Below are 15,988 nucleotides of genomic sequence, written 5' to 3'. Positions count from 1 at the left end.
GGCATGTATAAACCCAAATTAACAAGAGTTCTTGAATCAGTAATCAAACTGGAACTTGTCACATTTTCCACGAAGCACCCATATTTGCATACTTATATTAACTTTCAAGGTTTTTTTTTTTTTTTCAAATACCACTTACGGTTGGGAGAGAAGGCGGCTAAAAGGCCCATCACTTGTATTAACTTATTTAGACTTCTGTATCTTCTGCAGCGTACAAAATGTTCGCCGTGTCAGTCTATCAAAGTGTCACCACGAGTGCATACTTACACAGCCTCGAGACATGAAACTACATCTTACCAAGCCGACAATATGTCGTCTGTCTTCGAGAGCTGATCTGACTGGCAAACTTTATTTCACATTTATCTTCCCAAGAGAAAACTGCACCTCCCCCAACTCTCCCTGCTACGCTCTCCGCACATGGAACAGAAATTAAACCTTACCAGGAACATGGCACCTAATAAATATTGGACTAGTTAAAAACATCTAGCTACTGTTCATATTATTAGCTAAAGTGTAGAGAATGCAGATTATACGTTCTGCAAATTATCTGTTCAACAGCTCCGTGGAAAGATGCCGGTGTAGAGCAGCATAGCAGAGCACCGGAGCTCCAGGCAGAGGACTTGACGGCTGAAGTTTAGAAAATCCAAATATATTCCCCTCTCAGCAACAGGCTCAAAATTCATTTGAACCTCACTACACAACTGGCGACGTTTCTCACAAATGCAATGTTAATGGAAGTATACAATCCAACTCAAAATCAAAGTATTATTACGATCGGCCTCTCAGGTGACAGTTTTCTTGTATTATGCCTGCAAAGTGTCAGAGTCAATATTTCAGAAAACAAATGATAGTGGCAAAAGTTATTCGTCAGGCAGAAATTAAATGTCATGAAGTTCTCGGTGTGCCACGGTGGGTTTTTCCATTGCTTCAAGCACAGGGACTCCCTCAGAAAAGTAACTAACATCTTCTGAACTTTAGACGTGAAAAATGGCAAATCCACAAAAGATATTTTTAAAACCTTTGATCCCATCTCCTCTCCTCCAGGGGCATATAAACTTCTTGCTCAAAAGGGGAGTCGCTCAAGAGCTGCTCCGATGCCAGAGGCATGGAGAGCCACAGACCTCCCGGGGGCTCACCATCGCCTCCCCGTCGGTGACCGGGAGCCAGGGGCTGCAGGACGTGCTCCCGGCCCCGCAGGGTCCAGCCGGCAGCAGCCAGCCCCACCACCCACAAAGCCGGACCGCACGCACTCAGCCTCCTTGCCCATCACCGACTTTGTATTTATTAGCGGTGCTGCCTGGCAGGTAATCACCAACAGTTTTCAAATGAAAGAGGACAGCGAGCTTCTCTGAATATGAAATTCAGAAGGACTTGAGGGGAATAGAAGCATGTGAGTTATTAGCAGAAAGTATTAAAATCACTTGTACATTGTACTGCAAAACCTTCCCTCGTCTGCTGTTTGAAACCCACTTAGTTCTTCACGTCCGTGGGCGGCTCCCACCAGTTTACGCAGCTCGGCTGCAGAGAAGAACCAGGGGAACGATCCCCTGGGCTGGCGCTGCCCGCTTTGGGTGCGAGGCGCTCGCCCCGCAGCGCCGCTGCCCAGAGCCGTTCCTGCCATGGGGCAGCACAAATTAAAACGTTAAGCCATCTTGATTGGTCTTCTTCATCAAGCATGCACAAGGAGTAACACAGAGAAAGGGTTCATCCACCAACTGGGCGATACGGGAGAGGGTCGAGAGCCCTGTGTGACATCCTTCCGACGCTATGACACACACCGGTGACAGGATGACGCGCACGCACGTGTTTGCTACGATGATGTAATCCGGCGCGATGTTGTGCCACAGAAGAAAGCATGAGAGCAAAACACGAAAGGAACCGATTTCCCTCTGGCACTGCAGCGCATCCATCCCAGCTGCCTGTCACAGGCAGCACTTTCTGATAAACAACCCAACAATGAATTTGCCTTTTTATTTTTTTTCCCCCGGGAGTGTGGGAACTCCCACACAGAGACTGAAAATGTGACAAGTCTGGAAGAAAATTGAGGATTCTCTTCTAGAAAACCAAATTGTGCAGCTGCTTTAAGAACCACATGCAAAAAAAGTATTCTTTTGAACATGCAAAAATCTCCCCTTGCAGCGGCTTCTGCCTTGCCACCAGATGTGCTCCTACAGACTGCTCACGCAGCAGGAACAGACCTCATTGCACGAGCCAAACCAAAGGTGCTTTCTTTATTGGATAACGTGCGATTTTCATTTCCCAGGTTCTTCTAATTTAAATTTGGGCCGCAAAAAACACTGACTAATTTGCCAGCAACCTCACCTCTCACTTGGGCCAGCTCTGAACACGCATGACTAATTCAGAGAGTGTTATCTGTAATGACTTCTATTTATATAACTCTGGAAGTTCAGGTCTATTTTTAACCCTGGCTTTCCCTCCAACGACGTTAAGGTCTCCGTCAAGACACCTTTCCTGACGTCAAGGACCGGGAGGGAAGGGCCGGGCCAGCGGGCAGCTCGCTGCAGGACAGCAGCAGCAACCATTTCACTTCAGGATTTTTGCTTTTCCATCTCCCTCTAGCTGGTTCAGATGTCAACAATAAAAGCAATGTTTTCTGAGCTGGCTTTCCTTGACCAACTTTACCACAAGGATATTATTTTTAATGTAATTACAATTTCTTTAACATATAACTGTTGAAACCATTAACCATTGAAAACTGGTACACATGACCTGGTGTCAAACTGTGTTTTGTACATGCTAAATTGCATCACGTAACGCTTTTAAACAACTCATGTTGTTTGAGTTCCTACGTTTTCAAGGCAGAGGCCACAGCTTGCTTTATGCTTCTCTGATACTTACCGTCTCACCAAGGTCTAAGGCCTCAGTTCCAACTAAACAATGACTCAAAATACTACATTATTTTAAAGTTCAGGTTGTGATATGGAGAGGAAAAAAGCCTGCAAAGACTAATGTACGCGGGCTTTGGTGTACGCAAAATAAAAGCCTTGCAGCGCTTTCTGAAAGGCAACGCAGCGGGGGCTCTGCACGCTGGGACGAGGCTCCCCGAAGCCATCCTCGCTGCTGCTGCATCGCAGCACTCACCGCTAAAGCCTTCACGATCGCATCTAGCAGGGTATCAAACAGGACAGCTACAACTAGGATTTAAATAGAAAATCTGTCAGGCTGGATCTCTCATACGTGGTTCCCCCTTTAAAACAAAAATCTTACTCCTAAATTACAGGTATTTAAAGCGTGCGCACACGGTTAGCTAGTGTTGCTCTCCACTATACATGCTTTTTTTTTTTCCTACTTATAAAGGTAGGAAGGTATGAATACTGCAGCCAACGCTGTATAAGAAACACAGCAGAAAAAACTTTTAGAATTTGTATTTTACTATTTAATTTCAGAAAATAAATTATACTCTTAGATGTGCATTACAGCTACAGGACTGTGTCGTTCCAGCCAGGGGAGTTTTAACTCCGCAGGCATTATACGTTAATCATGGTATTTATGAACAAAAGCTGATGAGACAAAATATTAATTTTTGAGGCTTATCCATACTCTTTAATACATAAATCAAAAGTCAGGGTTGTTTGGCTTCATCATATCTTATGCACAGTGGCATAGTCATAAAAATTATATGCTCAAGCATATGCAAGAATTATAGCTTTTCACTTCTGATTTTCTTTCTGAACATATACATTAATAATTTGACTAATGTAGTGCTGCTTCTAAGATAAAAGTGTCAAGCACCCCCCAATCAATTCCCCTGCAGAGGTAAGTCAGAATTCTTTCTTAATTGATGCTGTGACATACATGAAATTGGTGAAGAGCCAGAAGTTAAACATGATCAGCATGGACTATCTGTATTACAAAGAAGATGAGAAAAAGCAAGCTGCTCATTATGAGAAGTACAAAGGCCGCCTCGGATTGGGGTCCTGCCTCCGATTTACCTTTCTCTTGCAGCTTTTGTTGGGAAGAGCAGCAATTTACTGACTCCCTCAACATGTGAGATTTCGGCATTAATGATCCCAGCCACTTGCAGAATCAGAGACGTTAGCACTAGAGTAGGTCACGAAGTCGTCTACCTGAATAACCTCAGTTTATAAAAACTATTGAAAATAAAAGGCTTTCATGACAGCACAGAAAGAAATATTGAAGAAAACACCACCCCTCATGCCAACTGATCCACAAAAATCCAGGGGAAATTATTATCAGCTCCCTGTTAATGGTGAAAAACTGAACAACTAAGTAACTTGTCCCGGAGCAGCCAGGGTCAGCAGCAGTAGCAAAAAGCGCAATGCACTCCACAGTCCCTAGCCTGAATAGAATAACCTCATGTAAGAACAGCCAGATGCATAACTATTTATGCAAACTTTTCTACTTTCAGCCCAGTAAATTCTGGGAAAAGTTTAAGAATCCAAAGATGCTAGAGAAATTAGTAAAGATAACAGATGAATACAGGGCTGTAAGGCTAGACCAGGGAAGGATTTGGCTAATTACTGGCAAAGAGGCTGCCAGCAGCCTGAGCCGGATGATGCAGCATCAGGCACGATACCAATTTTATTAGCTGTCTTTCAAGTCACATATCAGGTGTGCCCTATGCTTTAATCTGTTCTCCAGACACCTAATTCATGAAAGATGCTTCTAATAAAAAGTGAACTCAGCTGCTCTCCGAAGCCTTTTCTCATCATTCCAGCAGAGCGGATGCAAACTCTGTGATATCAAATGCTTATGAACCCTTGCATTCCCTTCTCTTATATACGCTGATTTTTTTCAAGTTTCAGCAAGAACAGTTCAGCTAGAGATATAAGTGAAATGGCAAATGCATTTATTTCTGATAATTTAAGGAACTTTTGACAAAACTCGGAAGAGCTGAAGTATCTCTGCTGTTGAGCTCAGGAAAATGAAACCTGGCAGATGAGTACACTCAGGTCACAGTAAATACTCAGTTTCTCACGCAATTCAATCCCCATATAGCTAAATTATACCCACAGAATAGCACACACTTGAGATAGTCAGATATGCCTAATTTACCGACGAACTCCAGGGACGTCCAAGTTCCCATTCTTTACTGGTCTTCCTGAGTCACTCTGATGCAGCCAAACAAGACCGAAAATCAGACTTTAAGCAGAATTTCCAGCCTAAGTTACTGCTAACCCTTGGACGCGCTCATTTGGCTATAGTCCCGGTTCCTGCATCCAAATGTACGTGTGTGTATATAGTGACGTGTATACATCTATGTCTGTGTATATATATGTATTTTAAGGAGAAAACAAAAACATTCAACAGGTATTACCATAACCATTTCTTTTTATTTAGCATGAGGTTGAACACCATGAAAAAACAGAAGATCTGTCAACGTTACCTACAGTTACGTGTCTTCCCAGACGGCGAAATAAGCGTGCAGAGGGGGCTTTATTTCTTAAATCCCCTGCTTTTTAAATGCCTTCTGGAAGCTTACCATCATTTCAAGCAAAAGCAAGTTCATTTCATCTCTAACTCGGTTTATACAAGCAGTGAGTGAAAGCATTAAGCAACAGGCGCTCAGGGTACTTACCCAGATTATACCACATATCCCTGATTTCAAAACCAATCTGCCTTCTCATATCACCGTACCTTAAAAAGGAAAACAAAACCACCATTAAAAAAAAAAAAAAAAATCTCATACCAATAAGCAGAAACATCTCATTTCAAAATCTGATCAGCATTCAAAGATATTTGAAATTACAGAGCAGGTTCTCCGAATTCAACCCATACCGTAACATTGCACAGCCTCCCTCGGCAGCTCAGCGATGCGCCCGTGAACACTGAACTTGGCCGAACGTCCCTTTTACAAGGGAGCGAGACAGAGTGGCTGCCTGACACGTCCAGGCCACCCCAAAAGCCTCAGCCACGCGGCCATCAGCTTCTGTTCCTCGCCTCGTGTTACTTGCTCTCCCTCAAAAGACCCCAATTTTCAAATTCTGCAGCGATACTTACCAAAGGGAGAACACACACAAAACATTCACCTGTGCAAAACCTCTCTATGCCATATTTTCAGATTCCCTAACCATCCTTCGGGACACATGGGTGGTTACAGAGATTAATGGTGAGCATTTTCTGGTTTTCAAATGGTAACGGCTGGAGGAAGCATAACAGAGAGCTTCATGGCCTAAGGCTGTGTTTTATTTTTATACACCCTCTTAGCATAGCATCGTCCTAGAAAATACAACACGGAACACCTTGTGACATCTCGTACCTTGGTGCGCAAAAGCAGAAGGAGAAAGTTTCTATTTTCCAAAGGGATTTTGTGTCCTGCCCGGGCTAGACCAAAAGCGAGTGCTCCCAGGCAGTTCAGGAGCTGGGGCAGAGGCGGGAGCCCATCCTTCAGCCTCCCTGCAAACCTGCGCTGCTCTGCTGCTACGCTGGTGCCACCAACGCCTCCCATCTCCCATCAGGGTTATTTTTGTACTCCACTCCCTCTCCACGTGGATACCAGGAAAGCTTAGCGAAGGGAAAACATCCTATTGCCTTCGTTAATGACAGGATCAGAACCATAATGAGCTCCAAGAATTTACGTGCTACACAAAACAGTTGTATGTTAAAGATCATTACTTAAATAACAAGATGAGCAAAATGGTAATATCTGGCAACTTGTGGGATTTCTGTGGAATAATAGTGAGATACCCTGTCATTAATATGGATTAAAGAGATTCTTCTGCATCATTAAGAATCTATTATAACCTAATGCTTAAATACAATGTTTAGCAAAACCTACAAATTACAATAATTATTTTTTTCATTATTAAATATTTGACATATTAATTGAAATAGATACTTAAAAAGATGGGTGAGTGTGATATTGTATTAACTGGTTAATTATATCCCTTCGGCACAGAACTGGTAGCGGTTTCACATAGCAATAAAAGTTAGTGCTTCCAGACCATACATTTATTGCATCTTGAAGAATTTATGGTCTTGATTTCTGTCTCCAAAACATGATTAAACTGAAAGTAACAACTTGTAAAATCATTATAAACAGAGATTTACAATTTAGCAAACTTCATTAAGTAACCACTTCAAATGGCTTAATCTATTTACTTATATCAGCAGTGAGAAATGTCTGTTGATTTCTTGAATTTCTTCAGCGAGATATACTGCTCAGTTTAATATAAAAATCACTTGAAGAAAATTTCTGTCTAAGGTTCCCATCCTCACAAAGAGGAATATCAGCCCACAAATGCATCTGACAGTAATTTCCAGTCCAGTGAGAGCTCAACTGCTGGTTTTTTGTTCGGGTCCGGAGTCTGATCTGAACTAAAACACTCACGTAGGTGCACACCAGCATCGGACAGAGCGAGCAAGGGCAGGCCGACAGCAGCCGCGGCTTTGACCCCTCTGCTTTCTAACTGACGGAGCGCTTTGCCTTTTGCAAGTATCCTTTGCACTCTTAATTACAAAAGAGAACTTGCATCACTGGTCCCATCTTGTACAAAACCACTTTGTTCTGTAAATTCTAAATCTAATGAAATACTATTTACCGGGCTCGACAAAACCATCTTGATTTCCTTTTGCAAACATGTAACTATAATATTACGTACGGTGTTTATAGCACGAGTGCAAAAGCCTGAGCTCTGCTTGACATCACTTTTCCACTGAACTTGTAAATATTCCTGTTTCATCAAGGAAGCCCCATGAGTCACAGGTACGTACATCAGATCACACAGTGCTTAAAAATTCTGTTTCAACAACCAGGCAAAGCACAGCTTCCAAAGGAAGCACCTCAAAACTTCACGACGGAGTGGACGAGATGGAAGGGCAAAATTTAGCTGCCAAAAAAACAGGACGGGACCTGGAGCCCTGTCTTTCTGGTCAAAGCCTGCGACTCGCACAGTTAAAGCAAAAAGCCTTTAAAATCACATCTCACTGCAGCAGTGATAAACTCTTCCCATTCTCACTGCGACCTCTCTCATCATAATAATATACAAAAAGGGATTGAATATGGAAGGTGAAGTGATACAAAACGCATCTTCTTTCTCTACATAGATATATAATATATATTGTACATACAAGGAGTCCGAGCTATACTTGCTCAGGGAATCACAGCTTTGAAACCCCTCATTTTTGTGCATTAACTGCGTAACCTGACTGACTACGGGAACAAACTGCTTTTGCAGGCGCTCTTTACAAATATTACGACACAGAAAGAGAATCCACACACCGAATTTGAAAACGTGTAACTGGCTTTTTCCAGTGCTCAGTGTTTAGTTAATTAATGCTAAGGTCCACTACATTGGAACCCCAATGAAATTCAGGAGAAATACATATATTAAAGAAAATATTCATGCTCCAGTCTCATTTGCAGTCTTTTTTCTTTTGACAGGTTTCATTTGCTGTGGGATTCTGAATAGCAATCGGGTAGTTCAAGCTCCCTGTTCAGAGGTAGGCAATGTAATCCCTTTTAACCAGGAAAGCATACAAGGCTGCAGTTATACAAACCCATTCTTCAGGGATATCGCAGTGAAACTGGCTGTAGTTACAAAAATTCACTCTAAAAGGCCGTTAGGGATTAAGCAATAAAGAGCGCACGCAAAATGAGATTAGAATAAGCACAAAGCTGAAGTGATTTAAAAATTCAGTTTTATAATATGTTAATACTTCTGAAAAGTCTTGACTTTATGAACATCCTGCAGTATAAAATACTGTCTTCATCAGTAATGAATCATGTAATTTAGATCTTGATTCAAGGGTAGAAACACATGCAATACTTGATTCATGTTTTTAAAACCAACCTTTCATTATACCATGATTGCATCTCAATTTGAATGGATTTAGCTAAGAAATTAAACTAAAATTATGTTAATAGACCTCAAGTTCTTGTCCATGATTTAGATGACGAATAGGACTTACTTGTTAAGTATTTTTGCTCTTTTAGCACTTGAAAAATTCTCCAGTTGTAAAGACTCTTGTGTGAGAAAAGCAACAGCCAGGTGGAAGTAGTTGTTCCAAAGCTGAAAGCCCCCAAAATGACAAGAATAGATACCATTAATTCTCTGAAATGTTTTTCTGCACACCTACAAAAGGACTTAGAAGTATCTAAATTATGCACATAAATATTTAAAGGAGAAAATAACAGACACCACAGAGAAGGTGTTTCTTGATATATTCTTAGTACATCTCCTCGTTGTGTTTACGTTTCCATGAAACATTTCCTATCTACAAATCCTAATCAATTGTGTTTTGATGATTCGAGTAAAATCAAAGGCAAACACACAAATACAAAAAAAAAAAAAAAAAGGTCCTGAACAAGTGACCTAAACTGGCGTTTCCCATCAGCAGGGCACTCAGAGACGCCGCACCTCAGGCTCCACGTTTGAGGCAATAATTCTGCTAAAGCATCTGCTGTAGAAAGGGGGAGGCCACCCCTCTTTGCTGTTCCTGAAGGCAAGGAGGAGTTTTCTGTGATGCTCTGTGTAAGACTTGGTGCTGTTCTAGGACGAGACCCACAAGACACGAATGGATCGTACATACCTGCTGAGCCTGAAATAAATGGGCTAACTGGTCTCCCGGGGTTCACGACGACAAATACATACACCGAAATGACGCGTTTAGGGCAGAAATTTATTACAACATTAGCATTAGTCCCCAGGACACTGGTGGTTTTTTCTTACCTGTAACTCAAAGTTGGCTTGATCAAGAAATTTTTTGTTTAGCATATCTGCATACTGATTAATTGCTCGCAGGAAGACTCTGAAAGATCAAGAGAAAATTACATAATTAGACACTCTTCTGGGGTACCTTTGTACATTTGGCATCCCAGTTAGACAAAAATCTGAGTCTGTCTGGAAAGTGAAATCTGTAGCTGGTACTTGAAAAGCAGTGTGATCTCACCACTATTAAGTACACAGAATTATATGCAGATGTTCCCAAAATTAATCAAGCAAATTAGCATATGCAGAAACACAAGGAATGTTTTGGTTAAAATCACTTGTCTTTAAAATATCTCATGATAATCAAGAGATCATTAAAAATTCAGCTTATTAGAAAAAAGTACGTGTATTTTTAAAGTTACAGCATCTTAGTGTTGTACCCACCCTAGACCTGCAACTGGCTGGATTTTAACTTGCAGGTCAAGCAAAACATGTTTTTAAACACGAGGCAAACACTATTTTACTTATGGCACAATAACACATAAAGATGCTATTGAAGGACTATCTTCAAAACATTGTTCACTGTTCTACTTCTAAAATGCTAATTTAGTACCCAGTGTAGTTTATTGCTTTTCTAAAAAGGATGCTTCTTAAATTGCAATAGGAGTTGGCTTGACAAGCTTTAAAAATAAAACCAAATGGTGTAGTGTAAGTAGGTCACTAAATATTCATGGTGCTGAAAAGTAAACATATTATTCTTTGGTACCCTAATCTCCATTTTCAAAACAAACATTAGATTCCTCCTGAAAAATTTAAATTTATGCTATGAAACTGCCAGCTAATGCCCAGACAAATGAGCTTGTCTTTTGAGCAGACTGTGGTAGAGATTGATGTCTCCTGAAAGTACCAGCAACGATAAAGACCACTCAAGACACGTACTACTTTTTCTCCCCCTCAATAGCGATCTTTAAAAAGAGAGTTCACCATCCAATGCAAACAACAAAGTTAATCTTTCTACAGGCTGACAAACAAATACCAGAATTATTTACAACGAACCAGTAGAGGCAGTTCGAACGGTCTTTTACTGAATTTAAGATACCTAGTGATCCCTCCTGAAAAAAATTAATATTTAGCTATATGTTTGGTAACCCAAGAGCAGTGAAGCCTCCAGATAACACATGGGCATCAGTATGCTAAGAGAGATCATTTATATATACTAAATTAATGAAGTACGGCAAAAATTTTGACACCATTGGGATGTGTCTGCACTATAAAGTCAGATCACCCCCACAGTAGCGTAATGGAGAAGGAAAGTATCCAAACATGAAAAGAAAAATTAAATTTATGAAAGAAAATACAAAAGAAAAATTTAAAAGATGGAAGAATATATAAAAGAGTATAGAAAAAAGTAAATGCATACCTATATAGGTATACACACATACATACCTTTTACAACATTACTCTTTATAGCTAAGAAGTCATAGGCATCTATGCACTTGCATCCAGCATACGCAGAGATGCGTTTCATACAGCACTGCTGCGCATTATTCACCAGTATCTTTGCCAGTGTATACGTTCGGAAACAACTTCATTAAGTGATTTTACAAATGAGATGAATTCAGCATACACAATAATACACTGCAGATATATCTATTTTAGATCTATGATTCAATTACTGAGCTGTAGCATATACCAAGATTGAAACTGAAGTTATCTAGGTAATCAGACTATCAACAGTTTGTTAAGTAGACTTATACCCTGTTTTGTTTTGTGGTTTTAAAGTCTGAGAATACTATGAGATCTGTAAGTCTTCCTAGAAGAATTAGTAATTTAACATAGTAGGAAAGGCCATCTAATGCTCCTTGCCTTACGGAGATAAAATCTGTTCCAATACAGGCAGGATTATGCCTACAATTTAATTATGTTGCCTCAAGACATCACCGTAATGTATTCAATCTGCTCCACCTAATTAAGCTTTGGAACAATCTCATTACTTTATATACCATTATTTTTCTTTAAATGTAACTCTCATTTTTCCCCTATATTAATTCTAGTGAATACCAATAAAGAACAAATAATGCAGAATCTACTGTACCTTGCAACTGCGGAAGGACCAAACCACAGCACATCTGCTAAACTGTAGTTGTGATTGACCACCCCCCCCCCCTCACAGCCCGTGTGCTGCCCTGGGATCAGGCTGCTTTAGGAAGGTAGGTATCCCGCCCCACTTTCTACAGAAGAACATCAAAAGAAGAGACGCCGAGATTTAAGTGTTGATTTTTGAATTAATCAAACCCCATTTTAATTTTGATTTGATGATACGTTCAATCCTTCTGCTACTGGATAACGTATGTCAGTGAAGAAAGACCAAGTCTTGTCCCAGCGAAAGTCAACAGAACAGTATTTTTGTTATAACAGTCTATCTTCAGTTGCAAATCAGACATAAGTCAAGAAGGATTTTGTGCCTGTTTCAACCAGTACTGAAAGGATTGCTGGAAATATTGACAGTCCCTTTACTACAACTTGGGGGGAGTCAAAACATGACTATTCCAGATCATGGTGCTGCAAAGTGAAATATGACTGGCACAGTACATTAACACTAAGATCCATCCTGAATAAACCAGATTTAACTGGGGAAAACGGACATTGTTAAGTGGATTAATGAACCAATTGAAGTACTACAACCTCCTGGCACAACTGAAGTCACTAGAATGACCCTGTCATGGTTAAGCTCAGCACTTTCTAGTATCATCTAGTACCTCCAGTGCCAAAAGAAAACAGAAAAATTGTGATGATTTTTGTCTGATGAAGTTAATTTTAAGAATATGTATTAAAATATTGGCAAAAAGAAGTAGCAAGTTGTACAGCACATTGGGACAACAAGAGTAGAGATTTCATTGCAGTTCTCCTCCTTCACCTTGATGTAAAGTTTTATTGTTACGGGGCCCAACGAGGAATGGCTGGATTCAGATAAATGTAGTTTTCTATCAGGCTGAGATCACCGACTACCACTCCGTGTACTCCTGAGCATCTTGTAATCTCTGACATACCCACACAAGAGTGAGGAGAGGTGTCAGCTGAGAAAAAAAGTAAGTATTTCTATCTGGAATATTCAAACACCATCCTGCGAATGAGCTTCAGGTCGGTGAAAAAGAATCAGAAGAAATAACAAGGGCCACGGGGCTACATGGCAAAAGTAAGATGGTTAGGTTGGCATCACTTCACCATTTTGGTACGACACTCGGTCATATGACTAAACAGACAGAAAGATTACTGCCCTGAAGAGAGCATTTGGATAGAAAAAAATGTTGGTTGATGAATTCTTGGCTATAATCTATGAAATGGTATGTTATCACCTGTGAAGTTTGCTGCAACTCACGAATTTAAAAACGGCTCAGGTTTATGCCCAAATAAAATTCAAAAGAGGAAGCAGAAAAATTTTATGAATCATTCCAGGTGTTAGTTTAATCCTCTTCCTCCTCCAAAGCAGGTACTGTCAATTTTCAATAACTTCACTGTCAAAGTTAGAGAAACTGAAAAAACGGAGGGACTTGTGGCTCTTCGGAATAGGCAGAATTAAACCAAATGCATCAGTTCTGTACTGAAGAATAGGCTGGCTGCTGCTAACACATGTAAGGACGAAAGGCGTACTCGGACGTCCCTGGGCAAGTAACCAGAACCATCTCCTGTGCTCAGATGGAGAACATCAATCCGCAGTGACATACCTTATCTTGCTGCAATTAATAATGAAGATTAGTTTCCAGTTGCATGTGCATAAAAAGAAGTGCTTTTCTTGAAGTTCAGTTTCGATTAACAAAAGAATACATTATCCATGTCAGGAAGAGCCACAAAAGTTAAACCTTGAAAAAGAGAAAAGTTCAGAGACTGGAACCGATGACAACGTACTCCGCTGCAATACCGAGAATGTCACGCACAGCAACAAAATCTAACGCTAACATATTGGAAAAGATTTGTTAGACAATAGACTTTATCAACCCAATTAAAAGAAGGAAATTAACATTTCCTATGATGTGACTGGAATAGAAGGAATATGATTACAGAAGGAAGTCAATTCAGGATATGCACAAGGAAGAATGACCGTTGCTAAAGGGCATAAGAATCTATCAAATAACAAAATTAACATCCAGGACAGGTGAGGTTTATGTGTGCTGAGCCCCTGGGGATGAGAGATGCTGGGGATGGCTCCCAAATGCATCAGCAGCTTTCTGTTGTCTCTTCTGTTGTAGTCAGGTCCTTCAACGTAGGAGACTGTCCTCTTATTCTGTGTTTAGATAGCTTCCATCACGGTGAGGTCTTATACCATCATCAGGATTTCTTGATATTTTACCCCTGTCCATGTATTTGCTGGTAAGACGCCTTTATCAGTCCTCCATAAGCCAGAAGGAATAATGAATTACACAAACACGCAGTGGAAAGCTGCAAAAGTGTGTCGGGCAGTAAAACAGCCGAGCATCGAAGTGCCGTCATCTTGCAAAATGCTCGGTCTGGGTTGCATTAGGATAAGGGTCCGCTGTGCGACGTGAAGTGTTTGTTCTTATCTCCTTGGCCCTGGCAAGACCTGGGCTGGAACAGTGTTCAGTTGAAGTCACCACGCTTCGAGAGCGACACAGAAATATGGCAGAGCGCTCAGGTGAGAGAAGCGAGAGGACAGGAGATGCAGGAAACCATGGCACAGGTTAGGCACTAGGAAATACCTTGTGATGTTAAGGACGGGCCATCAAGAGCAGAAATTCTCAAAAAAACCATCAAAACAAACAAACAAAAAAAACAGATTAAGCAAACACCTGTGATGTGGTCGGGTATCATTCACCTTGTCCTGCCTTGGGCAAAAGGACAGCTTTGTACTAATTTCTTCAATAATTTCTCCCCATTTATGGCTCTCAATCCAGAGTCAATAATCAATTAATATGCTGCTGATTCAAGCCATGAACTAACTTCAGTTGAAACTACTGAGTTCTCGGTATTTTTACTGTTATTGATTACTAATCCCTTCCAATAGGCCCATAGGTGGTTAACTGGTTTGCGGATGCATGCTTAGAGATGAGTGCTTCGATTCTGTAATTTTACCTTTGCAGAGAGGCTCTTTTTTCCTACAACCAACCTCACTGAATTCAGGAGGTTGTTCACGTATGTCACATCTAGACTTCAACTGGCCATAATAAATGAAGAAGGGACAAAGAGACTCAATTTGTAAGTGTAACAGTAGTCACTGTGCCAAACGACTCATTTTTTTCTCTTTCTCAGGTACAGTCAGTTTTTCTTCCTCCATTCTCTCTTATAATTAGTCAAGTGCCCTGATTTGCTTGTTCGCTCATGTTTAAAAATATTCTATGCCCCATTTTCTTTCATTCAGCCTCTCACATCATTGGAAAGTATCTGCAAAAGCTAAAGGAGCCGAGGAAAGCTGGATGCCACACGATGCTGCAACGCACCTCTCTCATCGGGTATTGCACGCTCATGAATCAAACTGCCTCTGCAAAAAGATTTTTCTGGAGAAATAATCTAGAGAGAGAGATTGCAAAAGTAGAAACATTCTTACAGTATATTCCATTTTGTGCATTGTTTAGTTAGCTCTAGTACCCAGGGATTTGGATTTACGCTATAAGCACTTCAGCAAAATACTTATGACAAGAAAACAGGAAACAATACAAGCTACAAATGTACTCCCCAGTATTTTTCCTTAAGTGAACATCAAAAAAGTAGAACGAAAGAACGAATGAATGGCTTCCCTAATGACAGAATAATTATCTAAACAAGAATATACAGATACAGCTTAAAATAATTTAGGTTTAGCTGATAATTCAATAAAAGAGAGGGAATTTGGAGTGAGGTTATAAAAGGCACTATTATGATGTCATTTCAGTTAATTTAGATGGAAGGATAATGAATGCTTTATTACAGCTGATCAGCCTTCCTGCACATCATCATGCTTCCCATGCCTGAGCTTTTGCTTCTCTGGGAGACAAATTTACTGTGCATGTATGAGACAGACTACTCTTATCTTGTCAGACTGCGTATGAAACAACAGACCTAGACCTTGAAATCCCAATGCAAAACTCAAACCCGAATAAATGCTCACGAAAGCATGAATAGCAAAGCCTTCTTTCAAACAGCAATCACTTCAAATACCTTCACATTCTTTTTCAACTCCTCAGTGTTGCAGAGCACAGTTAAGTTTTAAACAACTTTTTACTTTCATATGAATTAAAACTTGTATTTTAATATACTCCTATAAGCACTTCTCTATTGGCATTGCATACAGCATGATGATTCTCCACTTATTTTAACCCCGGAACATAAAGAATACGTTCTGACCTCATACGTGCATTTTGTAT

The 15,988-nt window shown here is 40.4% G+C and overlaps 1 protein-coding gene across 5 annotated transcripts in view; it reads right to left on the bottom strand.

The window, feature by feature from the left end:
* Positions 1 to 15,988, bottom strand: part of DOCK1 (dedicator of cytokinesis 1) — a 314,587-nt gene that overhangs the window by 75,445 nt on the left and 223,154 nt on the right. For all 5 annotated transcript variants that reach the window (XM_087764572.1, XM_087764573.1, XM_087764574.1 and 2 more), the window contains exons 30-32: positions 9,654 to 9,732; positions 8,893 to 8,993; positions 5,561 to 5,619 (exon numbers count right to left, since the gene is read on the bottom strand). In XM_087764572.1, the coding sequence (XP_087620698.1) occupies positions 5,561 to 5,619; positions 8,893 to 8,993; positions 9,654 to 9,732 (239 nt within the window). The remainder of the gene's footprint in view (positions 1 to 5,560; positions 5,620 to 8,892; positions 8,994 to 9,653; positions 9,733 to 15,988) is intronic.

This window comes from Nipponia nippon, unplaced genomic scaffold, assembly GCF_047370975.1.
Source record: "Nipponia nippon isolate SJK-2023a ecotype South Korea unplaced genomic scaffold, ASM4737097v1 scaffold_3, whole genome shotgun sequence".
Lineage (NCBI taxonomy): Eukaryota > Metazoa > Chordata > Aves > Pelecaniformes > Threskiornithidae > Nipponia > Nipponia nippon.
This window is presented reverse-complemented; position numbering and strand designations above follow the sequence as displayed.